This window comes from Mesoplodon mirus, assembly GCF_964341445.2.
Source record: "Mesoplodon mirus genome assembly, contig: HAP1_SCAFFOLD_839, whole genome shotgun sequence".
Lineage (NCBI taxonomy): Eukaryota > Metazoa > Chordata > Mammalia > Artiodactyla > Ziphiidae > Mesoplodon > Mesoplodon mirus.
In genome coordinates, this window is record NW_028295200.1 from 121,221 (window position 1) to 144,385 (window position 23,165).

The 23,165-nt window shown below is 37.2% G+C and overlaps 1 protein-coding gene and 1 long non-coding RNA gene across 2 annotated transcripts in view; one reads left to right on the forward strand and one right to left on the reverse strand.

Moving 5' to 3' along the window:
- The window catches only part of LOC309797662 (uncharacterized protein), a gene marked incomplete at its 3' end in the record, with an annotated part of 48,445 nt that extends 37,472 nt beyond the window's left edge, over positions 1–10,973 (forward strand). The window contains exon 7 of the mRNA XM_082646118.1: positions 10,881–10,973. Coding sequence (XP_082502244.1) covers positions 10,881–10,973 — 93 coding nt within the window. The remainder of the gene's footprint in view (positions 1–10,880) is intronic.
- Positions 10,974–15,233: 4,260 nt separating this feature from the next.
- Positions 15,234–16,254, reverse strand: LOC309797664. The gene is made up of 4 exons (XR_014292768.1): positions 16,063–16,254; positions 15,898–15,942; positions 15,496–15,743; positions 15,234–15,357 (listed from the first exon to the last, which is right to left on the reverse strand). It is a non-coding gene; the product is annotated as an uncharacterized lncRNA (long non-coding RNA).
- Between the last annotated feature and the right edge of the window lie 6,911 nt (positions 16,255–23,165).

Below are 23,165 nucleotides of genomic sequence, written 5' to 3' on the forward strand. Positions count from 1 at the left end.
CTCTTATGGTCCTGAATACGGCCTGGATGTGGTCCATACAACAGGTTTCATGACGGAATCCTGATTGCTGTTGTTGTGACTCAAAGTTCACGATATGCAGAAGAGGGTAATCTTCGTGTAAAAATTGTAGAGAACACTCAACAAGCGTATCGGACAGTACTGATGAAGAATTCTTTTGTAACCTAAGGAGGAGGAGCGTGCGCGAGATCGACTATCTAGGATCCTTTCCTTTGAAAGTAAGACGTCATATGGCTTGTGGCTTTCAACAGAAAGAATTTTGTAATGATTTTATTTGGCAATCAATGACGGAGTCACTGACCTATCTGTGAATAAATGAATAAAGATAGGTTGAGTCTCATGTGTAGATGGAAACGAATAACGCAGAAAATTATAAAATAGTTCTACAATTCTCAATTGATCTCAAAAAGAATCCTGAATGGTTACAATACACTACTTTCGTGGAGTGTTGCTATAGTTGAAAGTGTTCAAATGGCATTTGCAATACACCTGATTTAAATACTAATGGTGCGCGTGTAGCGTAGTAGTTAGAGGTGGCCTGCAATACGATTTCCAACAATCCTTGGTTCGATCCCGTACCCAGGCACACTAAACCTTCCATTCCGCTGGAATCGGTATATTGGTACCAGACTTGGTTGAGAGGATAAGCACACTGACGTGATAGATCGGTAGGCCACCGAAAGTCATTTTATTGGCAAATATATGCATTTATTAATCTCTACAATGCTTGATGAAGTCGAATGCATAGCGCGAGACTGATCAGCACTGATTGATTGTCCTTTATTTTTCAAATAATAACAAAAACCACAACAATCTATCGTACTTGGCAAGAAAACGGAAATATCGATGAAAAAAAAAACATAAAAAAACCAAAGTGTGCATAGGATGAGACCGATGTCAAATAATATTGTGGTTTAATGAAACGAAGAAAAAACTCGAAAGAATCTAAAATGCCCAACTAATTTATGTGTGTAGGGTGGATACATATTAGAAAGGTATTTCTTCGCGATTCTTTTTATCCGTTTGCTAGCCTTAATAAAAGAACTAATTTACGTGGAAATTGTTTTGAAATTAGCAACATTGTCGCTTTTTAGATCCATGTTATATGGCTTTGGACAATTAGATCAAATTTGCCACACATTTTAAAAAGGGCAACCAGAAACAGTCAATTATTTTGTACAAAAATCCTCGACAAAATCTGGTACCTGTAACGCTGTAGATTCTCGACTAATAGATTTACGTAACCCTCACATACGAATCATTTCACATCGGATCTCTGGCTAACCGATTACCATTTTTTCGCAGGAATCTCGAAAGCTACTACTACTAAGAAGTCTTTAACAACTAGACCGCTGCTGAAAACGTTTTCAGGAAAATCGTCGATTTCCAGACGTCAAAATGCTATGCGAACAAAAGAAAAGTGTCTCGTTGGTAGAATTAGTAGATTCCAACTGTTCCTTTTTTCAGAGTAGCCATGTTGTGTTTGATCAGGATTATATCATTTTAAAAGTAAATTATGACCTTTATAAATAAATCGTCTACAATCCATCGTTATTTTATCACCTGAGATTGTTTTCATGAGAGCAGCGATTTGAATCTTCCGATTTGTTAACAGACGAACTGCTCGACAACAATGTTACAAACCAAATTCAAGGTTTAAGGGCTTCGTTGGTCTGGTGCCGCATTGAACCAGTAATTTTATTATGTTGTTAAATGGTTAGGAAGGTCTAATCTTCTGGAATTTACTAAAGAGACATCTGGGTAAAAATATGAAGGATATTGATACTTATACTACTTCATAATTGAAAATTAAACAATTGTTGTTCAACCCTTAAGTAGTCGCCAGTTATGCGGATTTGAAGAAGCCAATTGGTCCTGAACAAGTCTGGTACCAATTCTCCGACCCGACTCCGGAGGGATGATAGGCTTAATGGTCCTCGTGTATGATTGAACCAATACCTTTCTTTTGCTGAACAGTGTCACTTCTAATGTGTTATCAATTCCTAATTTTAATAGTACTCTATGAAATTTAATGAATAAATTGAATGGATTCTGCTGCCTAGAATATAGCTTTTCGGTTCGTTTCCTTAACACAAAAACGCCATGTGTACCAAAATCGGTATACACCCCTTGAAAGATTCCCAGAGGTTTTCTTACCGCACTTCTTGAAATCACTAGAAAAGAAAATTCGACGTAAATCGTATGTCCGGAATAGCTCTTCGAAAACTGTTCTCTCTCCTAATAATTTATAAAAAACCTCCATTTAGAGCAGCTCAATTTGGGACAAGAGTGTATTGCTTTTTAAGAGAATATACACTACAGATTATGGCCAATGAGAAAACGCAGATATTCCCTTGTTTAGACATTGAGGTTCATTACCTTAGGACAGCTTTTCACTATGATGTAATAATAAATCAGTAATGATAAATGTTCTAACTTACTGTGTTTCTTTTCACGACAGTGAAATTATTGGAAATAATTTGGATATATAACAGCATCATTGCAGTTCTTTGAGAATTCTTCTTCAGACTGTTCAGACATTAGGGGTGAGAAGATTTTCTGTTTGGAAACAATTATTAATTCTTATTACCACCAATTTTTAATAACTTGTGAATTCTGAAGAACTTGGTTTTGTTCTTGGATCTCTTATGTGAGATGTACTGGTAGAAAGCTGTCACAATGAATTGTCACATTGTCATACGTCAGCAAAATGGAGATTTGCCATCGGACATCCAAATCACTTTCTTGACATAAAAGGCCAATGACACAATGAGATGGCATGATGAATGTTTTAAAGTGAAATAAGCTTAAAATGAAAAGTACACACACCTTAGAAAACTTACTAGTACTTTCCTACTTTGGTAGATCACTTTTTACAGATAAATAACTGGTGTTATTAAAAATTTTGCATCGTCCATGTAATGTATGTGTAAAACATGTAATGTATAATATTTTGTATTTGTATTACATTATTTTATTTATTTATATTTATTTATTATATTATTTTGCATTTGCCCTCAGGGCAGAGACGGTGATTGCATGATCTCAGGTACAGTGTACCTGATTTCTTGCAAAACTTGCGGAGACGAATATATTGGCGAAACGGGAAGACCTCTTTGTGTCCGCATAGAAGAACACCTAGATGGAAAATTTAAAAGCAAAACGAGTACTCCACTAGGCACGCATAGGACACAAAGACACAACGGAGAGGATTTTGATGTTAAGGTTAATATTCTTGCGCAAGAAACTAGCATATCGACGCGCAGGGTTCTTGAGGCATTTTGGATTAACTTCAAAAACCCAAATATGAACCGCAAGGAAGAGTGCCTCCTAATCACACGTGATTTCGCACAATATATCAGATTGATCTTCTAGTCTGATAAAGGGGCACTCTAGAAGGAAGTATACCTCATTCCTCTTCCGCAGACACAACCTAGCGGTTGGTCGAAGGCAGAGAAGTGGTGAGTATTCGATGTTATTCACGCTGTTAGGACTTGGTTTTTGAGTTTCTCTGTTTGAGTTATTGACGTGTTTGGCTTGGTAGATCGCTGTCAGTCGACCTTTCCAGGCTCTGAAGAAGGCGACACGGCCGAAACGTCAGCCTCATAATAAACTTAACAACCTCGCGCTCGTTCAAAGAAGAAGAATCAAGAAGTATTAAACAATGCCGAGGTTAAAAGACAGTCGGTCTTGGAAATTGTGGAATTATAACTTTCTTACCTAAGCTTTATAACTTTAAGTGATATCAAGCTTCTTGCACAAATTTTTGGCTAGTAACAATAAGGATGATGCTCTTAGAAATGCATATTAGTTGACTCAGTCTTCCTCATTGATAATGATGTAAGGTGTGACACAGGCTGAAACTTATAGGAATGATAGAACAAAATTCTAATAAAGAATACTACCATGATATTCGTCCAAGCAGGCATTACGTTCATTTGGTGTGTTTCGGAAGTAAGCTCACAAGCAATGAGCATAAGCTTTTTATGGATTTTCCTCGCTAACGAGTATGTGGTCTTCGAACTTTCGGCAGATGAGTAATGTTATTGCTAACAAATATTTGAGAAACTCAGTTGAGAAAACACTACATATGTTATACTCTTTTCATAGTGTTTTGTATATATCACCTTTTTTACAGAATGGGTGAAATCTGATTTTTACAGGCACCAAGAGATCAGTATCGCCTCTTATAACTCAGCTCTGGCTTGCAGTTTTGTGGAAGCTCATCTGTGAAATAACGAGGAGAAATGTAACAAAAATATTTTTAAAAATTTAATCATATAGATAATGATGTATAATAATGCTAAAATTTGAAAGAGAAAACGTTCTTCCAAAAACTTGGAGTGAATACTTTTTAAATCATGAATTTACCTCAAACGAGTTCGAAATCATAGCACGATACCCAACGAAGCAAGCTTTACATCTACTGTTTAGTCTATAATTGAACAATTTATTTGATTGAAACAACTGCGCAAAAGCAACAAACAAACATAAACTAATAATTTACTATTTATCCCCGTCGAAGACGCTTCTATTCACGTAGACTTAGAGCCTGAGGAGTTTTGTTTCAATATTAATACACTTTATATCGATGGAACATTCTATCGATATGCTGTTTTTCAATACTTTATATTATTGTAGTATAATGAAGCCAAAGATTGTAGTGAATAACTTCTCACAGTTTCAAATTACTTTATTAATTACATTTCTGGTTGGTTTCATGCAAAAACATACAAGCGATATGACGGAATTAGTCGTCACAGCTGACACCACTTGCTCGCTAATTTCCGCTATTGCTGACAATGTGGCGCTGATCCAATGTTCAGTGTTCTCTTCTTTTTCCCATTATCTTTTCTTTGATCTTGATTCTGTAAATTGATAAATATTGAACAAGGGAAGTAAAACTGAATCAAAGAACTAGAAAATGGATGTATTGCACTTATATCCTTAATCCCTCAAGAGGTAAGGGTGTATTTTTTTTGCTAAAGTGATTGCAGTTGCTTAGTCAAGAACGGTAGAGATAAAAAATCGATAGTATACCGTAATGCTTTCTGACTTTCTAAGATTATGTCGCCATCTGCATTTAAGAGCTCACCTTAACGATCTCACTCGGTCTATATGCGAACACATCGTCCGCTTCATTCTAAAATGAACTAGAATAATTTGAAAGCAGAGTGATTTGATAAAACTTGCATGTTAAACTGAAGCATAGCTGTCTTGAGTTAGAGATTAATGGAATTAGTGACTATGTGCAAATTTTTGTTAGCTGCATAGATAAAAAGAAAGATTGTGACCTTGTGATTGAGTATGAAAGTCGTTACATCATTTGCCACCATTGACACGAGTAATTACGAGATTTATTTGAATAAAATTCATCTATTCACATAGAAAAGGCTATGATGGAAGATTTAAAAAAAATGCTCGTCAAAACTTCAGAAGTCTACGAAAAAAATCAAATTATGTACATGTAAGCATCACAAGACAAGAAATGTTGGAGGAAAGTGATAGTGATAGCACGAAATGCTACAGAAATCTTAACGAAAAAAAAGGAAGTAAACAAAGAACACGATGAATGTTGGGTGATCAAAAATTGCATTTAAGAACTGTTTATGAAATGTGAAAATTAAACCATTGAAATGATAATGTCTTCATGCAGATTCTTCTACCTTGACTGGCTTCAAAAGCTTCTCCTTTGAAATGAATTTCCTCATATCTTTAGCCGACCAACGGTCTTTTCCTCGTGCCGTCAACGTTCTAAAAGAAATATGCTCTTCTTCCACGAGTATCTTAAGACTTCGAAAATTATTTAAACAAGTAATTTTTCTGCTCAATTACTGAATAATAAAAATAGACTCCTATACAAGTTTTAAGCACTAGAAATGTAACATTTTTGTTTTGTCCTCAATGATTTACTTGTCGACCGGGATGAAAGCGCTCCTGATTGTCAAACTGTGATGTACAACAGAGTTTCTTCCGACAGATGATCGCCCAAATTGAAAACGAGTTTGAGATTTCCATCCAAAAACCAAGCTGTTATAAATTATTGAGAATAATAGCTATTTTCCTGTGAAGCATAGTCGTTAAGTTGTAAACCTTGAGAAATTCCTAATAATGTTATAACGGGAAAAGAAAGAGATCTCACTAAACCAGCAACATACTCTTTATGTGTAACGGCAATATGAGACAATAGGCTTACTCTTGAATGTGTTGCAGCATGGAAGTGCCGAACTTGTCCTCAGGAAACCAAATGCACGAGCAATTACAACTATCTCAGATTTTAGCCGCTTAAATTAGATCTTAGTAATATTTCACGATTACTATGTAGCTCATGCTACTCGTTCGCAAGAGTTGGATAAAAAGTAAAGAAAAATAGAAGTCCGGAAGTCGACATTTTTAGTCAAACTTACCTTTTCATAAGTTTAAATGCTTTTTCACTAAACAACGTCCATCGTTTTGGTAGTGTCGGATTTTTATGCTTCAACCATTGCTCCCATTCCCAGTACTCCTTACACATGATAGACGCTTCTTGCCATAGGAATCGTCCTCTCAAGCAGTAGTAAAAGATAACACCTGAAGTGGCATGAAAATCAGTATGCCTTGCCATAGTTAGTCATTAAATTCTATATATTGTTCTTTCATTTTACTAAATGCTTCCTGAACCTTCTTCAAAATACTTTGCAAGCTCTCATACAACTTCAATTGTATATATGTTCTCCATTTCAAAAACTTGTTTTAAAAGCTACACTTCAAACATTGTTGTATTTTCTTATTGTGTTGTTAATTAGTGGTAATTATTAAACTTTTGAATGAAACGCGTGTCGTGTGGAAACCCCAGAGTGATATTAATGATTATGAACAGAAGCCATAGATTCATCAAGTCAAGAAAAAGATTGATTTTGGCTTTGAAAACATAACAGAAGAACTGCTGTAGGTAAGAGAACACAAATACTTACCTTGAACCTATTCTTGAAAAAGGGCATAAAGTGTAGATCCTAGAAGTGCAAGAATGTTTACCATTTTGAATACAGACAATCTAAGAAACCATGGGCACGGCTTCAGTGACCGAGTTATAAAAAGTGGTTTCTACCTCATTTTTACAGAGAAGATCTAATCATGAAACTTAGCCATGTACGTTTTTTGTGCATTCGTCTGTTTATTACGTAACCATTCATGAAATGAGAAATTCCGTCTAAAAATAAGAACCGCACGTCTTTTTCAAGCAGCTCCCTTACTGAGACTCCAGAAAGAGTGGACGGTGTCGTTTTGCCGAAGAGTGTCTAACTGACGCCCATAAAGAACGAGATTGATAACCTCACATGAAAACGGATCAACGAACTCCATCATCAAATCTTATCCACGATGATTCAGATGAGGGATAAAATCGACGAAATCGATTCCAAGCATAGCTAGGGAGGAATAGAACTTTCGTCACACTAAAGGAAAGCTTGAAGCACATTCCAGATAAAGAAAGTGATGCTTGTAAACAGGAAATACTTTACACTACATTTTTCTTAACTAGGTAGGTTTAACAAAAACTTTTTAATCCAAAATTTAGTGGAAATTGTAAGAAGAATTATTAGTGATGTCGACGCCAAAAATAGGATAATTATAAGAGGCTGAAGATTTATGATAATGTAACACACCAAGTCAGTCTAGCCGCTGGGTTAAACGGCAACTTACAAGCGGTAGCATCATAATATCAGATGAATTCATTTCAAAATCATGTAAAACCACTATGAATTGTTTTCTATTGAACAGTTCCTGATCAATAGTACTCGCGATAATTCCTGATAAAAAAATTTCTTGCAATAATAAGTTAATAAAGCGAAGATAAAGTGGTATGCCTCGATCAATCCCTGAAGAATGCGCCATACAATCGACTTCATCAAGCATCGTAGAGGTAACTGAATGCATATTTGCTCCATACACTGATCTGCGGTGTCTTCCTATGTATCAAGTCGATGCCTTTACCCTCTCATTATCAATTTTCCGATCTCGGAGGTACGGAAGGATTGGTGAGCACGATGCGCTGAATCGAACCATCGATCGATCCAGTGTGAATTTCAGGACACATCTAATCGCTGCGCTACACTCGCCGACAAAATTATAAGAATTCGGAACGTAATAAATCTAAGGAACGGGCTATATTCACATCTATCTTCCCAGCAAGGAAGAGAACTGCTAAATAGCAAGCTGAACTGCTTAAATACTATGCTGTCCAAACACATACATGCTCAAAGTCACGGCTGTTCGATAGCTGCGGATAAGATTTCGATAATCAGAGCTGAAGAGTTCCGAATATGACAGACTTGAAAAAGACAATTTATACTAACGTTCTATGTTTATATGTAAATTTCTTAAGCGCAATTTCCATTTTAAATCGGTTATAACTGGGCGGGATTTGGTTACGTTTTTCTGACTTGTGCATCTTAACGCACTAATGATGCTCTTCTCTCGTCCTTCCTTTTATCCCTTCTCTGAAGGACTTTGCAAGATCGGCATGTTGCTCGCGCATCTCCGCGTTTAGGTATCTACCGGAGTGCTTCTGCCGACGGACTTGTGCTTTTAAATTATCGGCTTTATTAGCACTGACATGGAGACGTTGATTTAAAGAGTCTCTTCAACTGCTTGAGGTTTCGAGAAACCTTTTTTCTTCGGCATCATAAATCACTGAGGTATTCCAATCTCGGCCTATCTAGTGATACCGTTCTTAACCTTCTTAGCTAATATCACATCGTTAGTCAAAGATTCAGACGCAAGTGTGTATGCGTTGTAGCGACGTATGTACAATACGCCTTTATACTATCACCAGACCCTAGATGGCTAGAATGATGCTGAGATTTAGTGACCTTGTTTGGCTCATCCCACCCAAAGTTGCCTTATTATAAGTTCTTTTGAGGTGATGAAAATAAGACAATTTATTTTCGCTATTTTTGGCGACAGCTACCATTGGATCGTTTGCAAGACTCCGCCAAGGAAATTGATATTTCTACGAGCATAGCTCTTCGGACTTTTATACAGCATAAGTGAAGCGGAAATGCTAGACGTAAGGTTGCATACTTTGATACACGACAAACGGTATTAATAAAGGTAGAATAAAGCAGTTTCTAAAGCCATGTGTTCAGCAGATCTAGGAATAAGGGAGGACGGTATACTTAGATATCTAAGTGCGTAACTAACACACAGCAGATTCAATAGAAAAGAAAATGTTAGATGATTTAAAACGTCAAAATAGAAATGAAACTGAATCAGTTGATGTTTGGACGACTGACTAACAGAGAATTGGTTAACATGATACAACTTCTTGTCTGCCATGGACAACAATATTGGAATAGGAGGCACTCAAAAATACCGTAACAAGGATGAGGCTGAGAAGATTGTTAATTAACATTGTTAAAACGCGCAATTATAACCTTTTTCAACATGTTGCTAGAACAAAAAAGAAGGAAAGCTTTCGAAAATAATGGATTAAAAAAATTATAATTTTTATATTAATATAATAATTATAATTAAAAAAAATAAATTATGGATTTGCCGTCTACATTCCAACAGTTCCTCTTGCATGAACTTCGGTGGTGCAATGATAAAATCTCTAACCTCTACTTATGTTACCAACTCTGGAAGTGTTTCTTCAAAAAAGAAAACCTTGTTTGGTGTCAAGACCAAGACAAGAATATGTCTAGAACTATATCATATGAAAAATAAAAACAGGATTTTGATAAATAAGCAACATCAAAATGAAGGTCGTAACTTCAAGTCTGACTAGACTGCAGCAACTATTTATGCTATAAGATAAGATATTAATACGTTTCCGAAATATCTAGATAATAGGTATTGGAAAAAAATCTGTCAGATTGCAATCTATGAAAGTAGAGAATAATCTTCTCATTTTAATATACGATTGAGTAACAGCACATCACAATAAAGAGACATTAACATTTACGTGTACAAATGTTGTGACGATAAATCCTAGCGAAATGCAACTAGTGGGATGACAGAATGATGCTCGACTTTATTGGAAAGCGAAGAACGTCCATTTCAACCATATAAACATTAGAAGAAGGAGAATGACAATAAAATTGCCGGACGACAATAGCGACTGACAATAGTTAAACAGTCAATTGTGGCTGTTGCAAGAGAACATTTAACTGAGAATTTTTAGACGAAAATACTTTACTAAAAATACAAGATGAAGGTGCTACGATAATGTACGACTTAATATCAGTATCCTTATGCCAACTTTTTTGTTCGATGAATTATAAGAAAAAATTCCCAGAACCGACTATATCTTAACCTCGGCATTGTTCGATAATTGCAAACTTCTTCTTTAAGAAAACACGAGGTTGTTAAAATAATATTTATTAATTACACGTTGGCTGACGTTTCGGCGGTTCCGCCTGCGGTTCATGTTTGGGTTTTTGAAATTAATCCAAAAAGCCTCAAGAATTTTCGCGCTGATATGTTAGATTCTTGTGCGAGGATTTTAACTTTTATATCAAAATCTTCTTTGTTATGTTTTTCTGCTTTGTACGTACCTAGTGGAGTATTTGGTTTGTTTTTGGATTTTCTATCTAGGTGTTCTTTTATGCGGACACAAAGAGGCCTTCCCTCTCGCCAATATATTCGTCCCCGCATATTTTGCAAGAAATCAAGTACACTATACCCGAACTCATGGAATCACCGTCTCTCCCCTGAGGGTAAATCGTACATTTTTGCATTGTACATAGACGGTCATATAAGCGACTTTCAATTAATTGGCGCCGTAGAGGGTTTGGTGGTATTTCTATACTGCTACCGATTTTTTTAAGCCTGCCCCTTTCAAGTATCGTTTTATAGCTGTGCTTATTTCGTTCTTATTAAAGGGTAGGAGGAACGGGATTTTGTTTTCGCTAGACTTTTTATTACGGTTCATCGCCTTTCCTCTAAACATATCTCGAGAAGTTACAATATGGTAACCGTTGGAAATGGCTATTTCCGTGCCAAGTTGTGTGATTCCTCTCTCTGTTCTCCCCCTGTACATACACCGGAGGCTGTACGAAACCTGTTTCTTATCAGTGCTCTTTTGGTGTGTGAAGGATGAGAAGCGAGATAATTAACCAATATGTTTTTGTTACTTGGTTTACGGTACCGCTTCGTAGCATAGCTGTTATGATATAGGTTAACCTGAACGTTTAAAAATGGAAGCCAATCCTCTTTTGGTCTCTCTGGGGTGAACTTTATGTACTCTGTTTGTCCATTCAATAATTCAAAAGATTTGTTCATCTCCTCTTGTGTGGAGAAGATGACAAAACAATTATCAACATATCTACAGTAGGGTATCGGCCTAAGATTAATTACCGTGGCTTCTGTTTTAGACATGAAAGTAGTAGCAAAACTATGTGCCAGTCGCTGCCCCATTGCCAACCCTCTCTTCTGTGCGTAATATTTGTCAGACCATCTAAAGATTGAGCAGTTTAAGCACTCCTTTAGTAGGGTCATGATTTTTGGAATCGACAAGCCATACATGTTAATTTCTTCTTGGTGTTTAGAAAGGAATTCGAAAATGGCTTGCATTGCGGAGTCATTTGTTACGTTCGTATAAGGGTCGGTAACATCGAACGACTCCATGACGTTAGCGAGAATAAATAGAGGGCTTCAGAATTTGATAACATGTCCCGCGTATAGAAAAAAATTTCTTTATTGGATGGATTTCATGGGTTTTAAAAATGAAAAAATATTATGCAATTAAGATCAAAGAAGTCGTATTTCCTCTGAAAATCTTTTTTCCAGCTTATGCAGTTCATAGCTGTATTTCTCATATCCTAGCGTTCCATGCGATAAATATGATCCATTACACCTTCTGAAAATCAACTATGTTAATTTATTTTCAAAGGACGCCTATTCGGCTTTTTAAAATATGGCCTGTCCTTTGAATATTTCTAAGTACACAACAGAGATTTTCAATGTCAAAACCATTCTTAAATCTGTTTTCAAAAAGCTATTTAATGACTGCTTGCAAAATGTCTGGGGATCAAAACGGAATGCGGAAAAAAAAACCACGAAAAAAATGAGCATTGATACAATGCCGATAGTCGTCAATGTGTTAAATCACATCGTTATTTTTGAGTAAAAACATAAACATAAAGCAACGCTTAGAACTGGAAATGGCCACAAGATATGGACAAGGAAGACTTTACTTACACTCTGCACGAAGTTGGTTGTAAAGGTTTTCGTCCCGGAGATATGAGTCTTCACGTCGAAGAAGGTCGAGTATCAGAAGTTGATAACAAGGAAAATAATTGGTGCTGCCATCTAAAAACTATTTGATGAGTTGTACAGAGACTTAACGTTATAATTGAATAATCATTCGTTATTTTCGAGACAGTAAAAAGTAAAAATGCATTCTAAGTGAGTGCCTCGTGAATTCAACGGATATCTGTGAGATAATCGTCAAGATGTCTGTTAAGCATTTGTTTTACGCAACAAAACCGATCTAATTTCTAATGATATTGTGATGTAGATGAAAAGCAGACTCTATACGATAACACACGACGTTCAGCACGTAGAACTGAATGAGACGACACTTCTAAGCACTTTGAAGACGTAGAATTTCTATCAAAAAATCGTTATGATCGTATCGTATCACATCGTAGGAAACAAGTGCTATGCATGTTCAACCTGGTCAATTAAATTCTAAAACAGGCGACAGTGCCGAAATGTTCGCCACAAAGAAAAATCATAAGAATCTGGCGTAATCTTACCAATAAACTAAGATCGCTGTTATCAACAGAGATTAAAGGAATAACGCTGTTTAAAAATAGTTTGTAATGCCCTCGTAGGTTTCATTTGATTTCTCAGATAAAAGATAGATAGTTATGATTGACAAAAATATGCACTAGATGGCATAAAAAATAGTTTCGACGATTTTTAAGTGTTTAAATTTTAAAGCAAAATACAGACTACTTTTTTCATTCTATTAAATTTACGTCCGATCTTTCAACATGTTTGATTGTGACACGTATTTTGCTGGAACAAATATTCAACGGAACACCACTGCACATGGACGATCGCTTTCCATCCCTGGATGAAATTACTATTCATCATATCAGACCGTTCCACCAAACATTCACTCATACATGAAAAATGTTTTGCGAGATATTTCTATCGAAATATCATATTGAGACATAGAGTGTGCTACAATTCGAAGCGATAGTCAAATAATTTCCGCAATATTACTATTCATTGCCTTAGAAAACGCATGAAAACATAGTGATGAAACACAAAATATAACCAAATTAAAGTAACTCGAAATCTTTTGTGTAAATAAACTGTGGACATATCATTCTTCATAAACGGAATCAATAAAATCACATACTCGATAAACGTTTCAGAGCCAGCCGTAATATTTCGAAGACAATTTTTTTTCGAATTCATTTGAAAGAGATAAAAGTACTAGGGTGAATTCAACTCCATGACGATTAATGCCAGAAAAGAGCTGAAACATTTGAACATGAAATAATCCATGACGCATAGAGGAATACGCTATTCGTAATTCTCGTTCAAATTTGGATATTCTGTTTCAGCATCTCACGTAATACTAAATTTATTTTCACACTATTGACTATAAAGAAAATTGAATTTTTTCGTACGATTAACCATATGATTCTCAACGCCCTTTGCTAAGAATAATGGGCTTGCTATTTTATCCTTACAAAGAATATACAACATAAACACGGATGCATCGATGATCCCAATTGTTGGCATATGTGAATGTAAAGTAGAAAACAGATTCAGAGCTAGCATAGTGGCAGTAGGGCCGTTCATTAGAGCGGTTAAAAACAAAAGGCAATGGTTCGATCCTATCCTGGGCTAACCAAGCCTCCCATCCGTCTGAAGTCAGGAAATTGGTACTAGACTTGTCATAGACCCGCTAGTTCCCTCCAGTCTACAAAAACTGGCAACTGTCTTTGGTGGAGAAGTCGAAACTCCGTAGCATGCTTGTCTCAGGAATGGAGAATGAATCGTATCGACTAGCCTTAAACGACGTTCATATATGAGACTGAAACTCTTCAAACAGCTGCCGAACCCATATGCGAAAATCCAAAGACCTTCGTGGATGATGGATACGAGAAAAGGAAGAAAATGCAAGAATTGCTGGAAACCACACAAATGTGATACATCTGTGATGTCGGGCCATGCAAGCGAAGGAAAAAATTATTGCGGACTTATCGCCACTCCTAATAAGCAGTTAAAGATGAGAACAGTTAAAAATGAAATTTAACATCATTATAAATTGACCAGCGTCAGCTTAGCTTGGGTTCAATGCCGATTTGGGCATCCAAGATCATCCCGATAACGGATGAGTGCTGATAGCGTTGATAGAAGCAAAATAAAACGCGCTGAGAGAAAGGCAAAGCGAGGGGCACGGATGGTGTAATTGACAACTGGTGAACCCCTGGAAAGGGCAATCATCTGGTTGGAAGTTTGCATCGCCCCCAAGTTTTGCAAATTAGCGTCTTAGCGGTTATATTTCGATTTATAATAGCACTGCAGACTAAGAAAAATAGGCAGTTAAAAATGAAATTTAACTCCTAATAGTTTCTCAAATTATGCACTCTAACTAGACATCAATTATTTCACCAGAATTAGAGAAAAAACATAAAGGACATAAAATAATTACAAGAAGCAAGAAATCCGATTCTGTGAAGGCGTGAATATTATACATTTGCCATTTTGCGTGGTGGAAAACAAAGCCATCACGTGAAAAATGACACTACGGTACTAAAAAATTAGAGAATAAAGATATGTTGCCGCACCAAATTAACCTAATTGCATTTGTTCGCCTGAATTTGACCTAGTAGGGACATGGAGAGAGATAGTGTCACTGAAACGATAGTGATACGACTGACAGGCGATTTTTTCGACAGAGAGAAACAGCTGTCCACAAATAATCAGTATAGGTGGCCCTACTGGAGAGGGCTCTAGTTGACATGTGCAAAAAGAAAAGGAAAGTTGGTAAAAGCTGGTAATATGCCAGAACTTGAAAAGCGAACAATTCAAAGTTCAAGACCATCCGAGGGCTGTGAAAACATTTATTTCACAACGCACAATTTTTTTAACGCACCAGCCTACTCTGTCAAATGTGCAACCTATACCAGAAATGTTCACGGTTTTATTCCTACGTACAATCAAGAACTCCTTGACAGCACATTGCATTTTCATAAACAAACAACAACACAAAGAAAAATCAACGGAAAAATAATACGTGTGTCGTGAATTCGTTGACTAAAATCATGAGTGCGTTTGTAGAAGAAGTGGACTAATCGTTCGCTGATCATTCCAACACTGAACCACCTATACCTATAAAAACCAATAGTTGAGGAATAAAACTCACACGAATTTATAAAGGAGATTCATTGCGAAATAAACTAAAAAAAACCTAAAATCAATCACATAAATATCGAATTGGGTGGTAACCTGAGAACGTAACCCGCTTACTCATCTGTGTCCCAGCTCAGCTTCCGAAGACGTCGCACGAGTGCAGTCTTTGTTATGCGTGGTTTCTTCAATACGGCTGAAGTGCTAGCCCATGTTTCACCTGCACAGCATAGAGGTGGAAGAACTCTTGTTGTGTTAAATAAGTGAGAACATAGATCGGCATCATAATTTTGATCAATTTGCTCTTTCAGAGGCCGTACCGCGCCCATGATTATCGCTGTCTTCTATTTTCTTTGTCACCCAATAATCTACAATAATGCTTTACGAACATAGTAAACCAGAATTTATTCAAAATAAAGGAAAAACAGTATCAGAAAGATAAATTTAGAGAAAACATCATCGTGTGGACCTGCACAGCACCATTCTTCTAAAAAACTATAAAAACCAAACTATAAACGCAACCTCTTTTGTTTTTGTTTCCTTCTCGATTTCGCAAAACGTTCCTGCCTGAAATCCGGTTCAATTTTCAGGCTGCGTAAAACTCTTCAGTGACGGCGAAGTTGCTAACGTTTTTACCAGCATTGAATGTAATAAAAGTTAACGTATGTATACATGAAAAACGGTTACCATAAGGTATTTCAAATGCGATAGTGCTTAGTTACAAAAAGACGAATATAAGAAGCTTTGCAGAATACTTCTTAATTTTTCTTCTTTGAACAAACACGAGGTTTGTAAGCAATTTTATTATTGGGCTGACGTTTCGGCCGTATCGCCTTCTTCAGAGCCTGGAAAGGTCGATTGACAACGATCTACCAAGCCAAACACGCCAACAACTTAAACAGAGAAACTCAAAAACCAAGTTCCAACCACGTAAACAACGTCAAATACTCACCACTTCTCTGCCTCCGACCAACCGTTTGGTTGTGTCTGCGGAAGAGGAATGAGGTGTACTTCCTTCCGGAGTGCCCCTTTATCAGACTAGAAGATCAGTCTTATATACTGTGCGAGATCACGTGTGATTAGGAGGCACTCTTCCTTGCGGTTCATGTTTGGGTTCTTGAAATTAGTCCAAAACGCCTCATGAACCCTGCGCGCCGACATGCTAGCTTTCTGCGCGAGAATATTAACCTTAACATCAAAATCCTGTCCGTTGTGTCCTTGTGTCCTATGCGTGCCTAGTGGAGTGTTCGCCTTGCTTTTAAATTAACCATCTAGGTGTTCTTTTATGCGGACACAAAGAGGTATTCCCGTTTCGCCAATATATTCGTCCCCGCAAATTTTGCAAGAAATCAGGTACACTGTACCCGAGATCATGCAATCACCGTCTCTGACCTGAGGGCAAATCGTACATTTATGCGTTGTACATAGACGGTCGTACAAGCGGTTTCGAATCAATTGGCGACGTAGATTATTCGGTGTTATTTCTATAACTACCACTGATTTCTCTAAGCCCACCCTTCTTAAGCATCTTTTTATAGCTATGCTTAATTCGTTCGAAATGAAGGGTATTTGCAACGGAATTTTATTATCGCTAGACCCATCGTTAGAGCTCATCGCCTTTCCTCTAAACTTATACCGAGAAGCTACGATATTGTAACCGTTGGAAATGGCTATTTTCCGTGCCAAGTCGAGTGAATCTTCTCTCTGTTCTCCTCCCGTACACACACCGGAGGCCGTACGAAACATGTCTCTTGTAGTGCTCTTTTTGTGTGTGAAGGATGAGATGAGAGATAATGAACTAGTATGTTTTTATTACTTGGCTTACGGTACCACTTCGTAGCATAGCTGTTATGATGTAAGCTAACCTGAAAGTTTAAAAATGGAAGCCAGCCCTCTTTAGGTGTCTCTCGGGTGAACTTAATGTACTCTGACTGTTCATTTAACAATTCAAAATATTTGTTCATCTCCTCTTGTGTGGAGAAGATGACAAAACAATCATCAATATATCTACAGTAGAGTATCGGCCCAAGATTAATTACCGGGGCTTCTATTTTAGACATAGACGCAATAGCGAGACTAGGTGCCAGTCGCTGTCCCATTGCCAACCCTCTCTTTTGTGGGCAATATTTACCGGATCATCTAAAGATTGACCAGTTCAAACACTATTTTATGAGGGTCATGATCTGCTCAATCGACAAGCCATACATGTTAATTTCTTTTTGGTGTTTAGAAAGAGGTTCGAAAACGGCTTGCATTGCGGAGTCATTCGATACGTTCGTATAATCGAACATCGAATGACTCCATGACGTAGGCGCTGTTAGGACGCTCGTAACGTAGATGGTCCAGAAACATTCGGGTGTTCGTGAGATGAGTTAGCAAATGTTTCAGTAACTGGACGACTATCAGGTTTATAAACCATGTTATTCTGTCCGTTGGCCCGTTTACACAACTGATAATTGGTCTAACCTTAAACGTTAATGGATTTGTTGACCACAATTCATCAGTGGATACCAGCTTATGAGTTTTAATAAGCAAGTATAGCACGGGACATGTTGGCAGATCGGTTTTTAGTTGAGAGATAAACGATGGTTTTAATTAGTTAATTTAATTTCAATTAATTTTTTCCTGGAAACTTTGCAGAATAATTGTAAAAGTTTAAAACAAACCTTCGTTCATCTATCTGGGCGGTCCTCCCACAGGTCATTTGTCTCGGGCGAGTTCTGAAATTAAACCAAATAGCTGTCACTTACAAAATATTTTATGGTTCATTTTGATTTATTTTTTATAACTGTTTAAAATAACTTACGCTTTGATCTTGGGCACAAGAGAGAACAGCAGTGGTGGGTGATGACGGTTGACCATCACTGCGCTTCGGTCGAATCCCTCCAGGGACAAAGAAGTCCTAGAACTCTCCCTCCTGTTTCAATGGTCGGCAGCTAATAGTGAACTACAATAGGTGAACAATTCAAGAATCCTTTAATAATTGCTTATATTTTATTGAATAGAGCATTTTAACTGCAGAATTGTAAAATAGAGCATTCTTTCCTCCTGTGAACATGTCAGATTTATAGTCATCGTTGTTTTTGTTTATTCTTTTGTTTATTCTTTAAAAATCCTGCAGTAGAGAAAGGGTTTTTCTATAATCCACTCATGTTAGCTATTTCTAAAGTTTTCCATTGACAATAAAATAATGCTCTGTTTTGAGAAATAGAAAATTGCTAATAGACCTGGAATTAGGTGTCGTCGTCAATGTACTAACCGCATGTTTAGTCACTTCTTTCTTGTTCTTTAGAATAACTAATGGATATTTCATTTCATTATGAAATTTTCATTGATTTGAAATTTTCATTCATTCGTTGTCTCATTACTTTTGCCTTTCTTTTAAATTTAGCGTTCTCTGCTCTTAACTTACCTAATATGTTATTACTGCGATTGATGAACATCAGAATGAGCTTATAACAACTTTCAAAGAAAAGTACTGCAGGCATTCCAAGGCTCACAAGCGAACCGTATTGCCTTACCGATTGTATGAAATAGTTATTTGGGCCATGAAGGTATGTAAAAATTGATAATGTATTCTCTCTTTAAGTTCAACTTTATTAACATTTCGAATTATGTACTGTTTTGTTTTAAATGTTGGGTAAAAAAGTTGTATGGAATCGTACACAAACCTTCCTTATGTAGACCGAGATCTAACTGAATAGTCTGGTTGAAAGTTGTTTTTATCATTCCTTAAGAAATTTGTATAATAAAGAATGCCTCTCACGTCATCGAGGATACCATGCGTAAGCTAAGGAGAAATATCGTCATCAATCTCTTAGCGATTTTGTTTGTGATTGGAGATTTTTGCAGAGATGTTCTAGATTCTCTAAATTTAGATGGTCTTTTATAATTTTAGGCTGAGAGCTTTATCATTTTTTCCTGCTACAAGGATGATCAAGCTGTATGAAGTTTGCCGTTGAGAAAACGAAGCTTGGCATTTGTGTTTTCACAATTTTAAAAGATCCTAATATATGTTCTTATGAAAAGAACATTGTATTTCTGTTAATGCCAAAAATTTTAAAGATCATATTTTTTTAGGTAGAGGAATGGTCTGCCTAGTATCCATTTTTTCCCAAAAATTAATTTTCCACCATATTTTGCGCTTTTCTTTTATTTCTGCAATATATATGTACATATATGTATCTATTTATTTATATTTTAAAATTATGTTATTGTATAGTACATTACGTCTTCAAATGCTCTTCATAAGTGAAAATTTAGGTCCTAATGAGAAGAAGAAAAAGACCTTTCTTGTTTACGGTCATCAGGTCGTACAGGCAGCTGACAAGAAGATCCGCTTTTATTTTTATCTGTGAGTAACGCAATATGTAATCTAAATGTAAAATGTTTTAAGACTGCTTTGCTTTTATGAAAGTTAGATTCGTTCAAGCTAACAGAGAAGGACGGTAGTTATTCGCTTAGTTGACGAGGTGATATTTTTACTTACGAGTTCCTTATTTCTTATGGGTAGCTATATTCGATATAAATATGTTTCCCAGTGACGATATGATTTTTAAGGGATGCACATTGAAACTGTAAACGTAAAATAACGATGTTAACTGATCTTATTAGGATGAAACTCCAGTTTATTGATTCATGTGCCTTTGCAATGAAGTGCTTTGTGCACTGACTTTTTAGTGTTGTATAATAAAATCATTCTCATTGAAGTGGACAAATCAAGGTCACATTTACTTTTGCATCTATTGCATTGATTCATGTCACGCTTGTCTTCAAAAAGGCAGGATTTGTTATTCACATTAATTTAAGGATTCTTAGTTTCGTCCTTTTTTAAAGGTATTATGATTGTAGTTGTAGTCTAGTTTTTGCTAATTCTTACTAGTGTTTCTTTTCGTTCCAAACATTTATGTAGCTTGTTTCCGAATTCATGAATGAGTCTCCTTTCGAAGCTCCTAAGGAAAGCTCTCAGTGGTCATAAGGGATATTTCTTCAAAAACATTTATATGAAATGATCTTCAAGCCTTCAGAGGCAAAAGAATTACCTCAAGTATAGTCTGAGCCGAGATGTTTTGCTATCTGCTCATTTGATAAAATATAATTCTATTCGAAGAAATGTTGTGTCCTATCAGTTCTCAGTGATGAATATATAATTTTCGTATTGGCGCAGAGCGAGTTTCAAATATGCTTGTGAGTTAAGCAGCAAAAAATATTACATAGCGTGCGGGTGAGGCCAAACTTTGATAAATACTTTTTATGTCCTAAATCAGCTGATGATTTTGATAAAATTTTGTGACAGCTGGTTGAATAGGAAGTTGCACTTTTCGCGCACACTACATCCACAATATTACTGTAAAGCTAACAACGATTTTGTTGACAAGTCGACTAATATCTGCAAGGAATGCCAATAGACAACGTCGACCTTACCCCATATCCTCCTCTAAGCCTAACAACAGCTGTCAACATGGTTGGATTCCACGCGAGGTCAGTATCGTAACCGTCTCTTTTCATCCGAAGCAAATTGCAGCAAATTGAATTGGTGATTGAGTGGTAGTGTTAAGTGACACACCGACTAGTTTATTGTTTTAGTTTTTGGTGCCTTTCTGCTCCATTTGATGATAGGATAGCTCTTGAATTACTGATTTGCTCGTCAGTCGCCATGGAAGTTTTTTTGATTTTGTTGTCTTTACGGCCCTGCCTCAAACATGGGTAATTAAACCTTTATATACATGGTACACAAAAAATAATCACGAAAGAATGAGATCATGAATGTACATAGAATGAGACACTCAGTAATATGTTCAACAGAGAGAAGCAATATAATTACCTAGTTGCACCAACGTCAACGTTTTGCGATGTGGAGAACAGAAAAGATAAGGTTAACAGTGCACATTACGTAGATTACCTCGATTCCCGTTGATCTTCGCGTGTATCGAGCGGGCGCCAGTATTGTCTCCATCCGTCAGTGTCGCATGCAAGAGTGGCCCAATGTGTTCTGCTCGCTCTAGGGACGCATTGAGTATCATACCATTCCTTAAGAGTTTTTGTGAAGAACTCTCACCATCGGGTCGGTGGTTTTCCTGTTGTGCGCTTGACATCCCGAGGAATCCAATCGGTGATGGCTCTTGTTCATCGGTTGTCATTGAGTCGCATCACGTGCCCGGTCCACCTTGTTTTTGACATTCTGGCTTAAAGAACGGCGTCTCTAATCTTCGATCGCTGACGTAGTCCGAGTTCCATATTCCCTCTCTCACTTTGCGTTAGACGGGACACTCCTACTATCGCCCTTTCGACTGCGCGTTCAGTAACGCTGAGTGTTCTTTCATCCTGCTTACGTAGTGGCCAGGTTTCTGATGTGTACGTTAACGCAAGAAGAATCGTCGAGTCAGAAAGGTGGGCACGGAGTCGCGTGTTCTTCATCCTCTTCACTACATCATCGATGCTCTTAAAAGCTCCCCATGCCGCTCTTTTCCTCCTGCTCAGCTCTGGGACTAGGTAATTCATCACGTTGACTTCTCGACCTATATACACATAACTACAGCATTCGGAGATATTCGTTCCGTTGAGCGTAAATGGGGCATTCGACACCAATCCGTTCCTCACGAACATCGTTTTCGTCAGGTTTAGCCGAAGACCAATACTTCCACATACTCTGTCAAAGGCGGCAAGCATTCGTTCCGCCTGACTGATGCTTGATGTTATAAAGACGATATTATCAGCAGAGCGAAGATGGTGTAGTTCCCGACCATCAATTTTACTCCTTCATTGTCCCATTCCAATTTTCGCATAATGTCTTCTAGGGTTGTTGTAAAAAGTCTTGGCGATATTGTGTCGCCTTGTCGAACCCCTCTCGTTACGTTAATTTTAATTTCGTTGTAGAATGTTGATATGATAGTTGTGAAATCCTTATACAGCTCACGAAGGATCTTGATGTACTGAGTAGCGACGCCCTGCTTTTCCAGAGCTTCTGTCACCGCTTCTGTCTCAAAGGAGTCAAAGGCCTTTTTCAAGTCGATTAAAGTGAGACAAAGCGGTCTTTTGTACTCTTGTGATACTTCAGTGAGCCTCGTTATTGTGTAGATGTAGCCTATCGTGCTGAATCTTTTTCGATACCCTGCTTGCTCGCATGGCTGTACCTCGTCCAATGTTCTGTCAATCCTATTAAGGATGACTCGAGTAGATAGTTTATAGACGACGGACAGCAGGCAAATTGGGCGATAATTTCCAATGTCGTTGAGGTCTCCTTTTTTGTACAACAACATGGTTTTGCTGGTCTTCCATTGATCTGGAACCTTGCATTCTGAAAGGTAGCGTGTGAAAAGACGAGCCAGTGTGTTGATGAGAACTGGCTTAGAACTGGATTCTCATCAACAATGTGCATACATGAAATAATTCAGTAATGTGTTCAACAGAGAGAACCATTGTAACTAGTTAGTTGTACTGGCGACTACATTAACGTCTTGAAATGGATTCACTAGCCATTATGAAGAACAGAAGAGTCCTACAAACATTGTCTAACAATGAGAGTTTAGGAAGAATTGGAAAAGCGAAGCAAAACAGACGAGATCCGTTGACCACTCATTAGCCATACATTTGCTACTTCTGGGCTAGTTATTGACCTTGAGCTTTGGATGGGTGGAGACGGTCACGACACCAGTCTCGTATGGAATCCAACCATGCCGACAGCTATTGTTAGGCATGGAGGATTTGGGGTAAGGTCCATGTTGTCTATTGGCATTCCCAGCAGATATTAGCCGACTTGCCGACAATTCATTACTCATAATTGATCCATC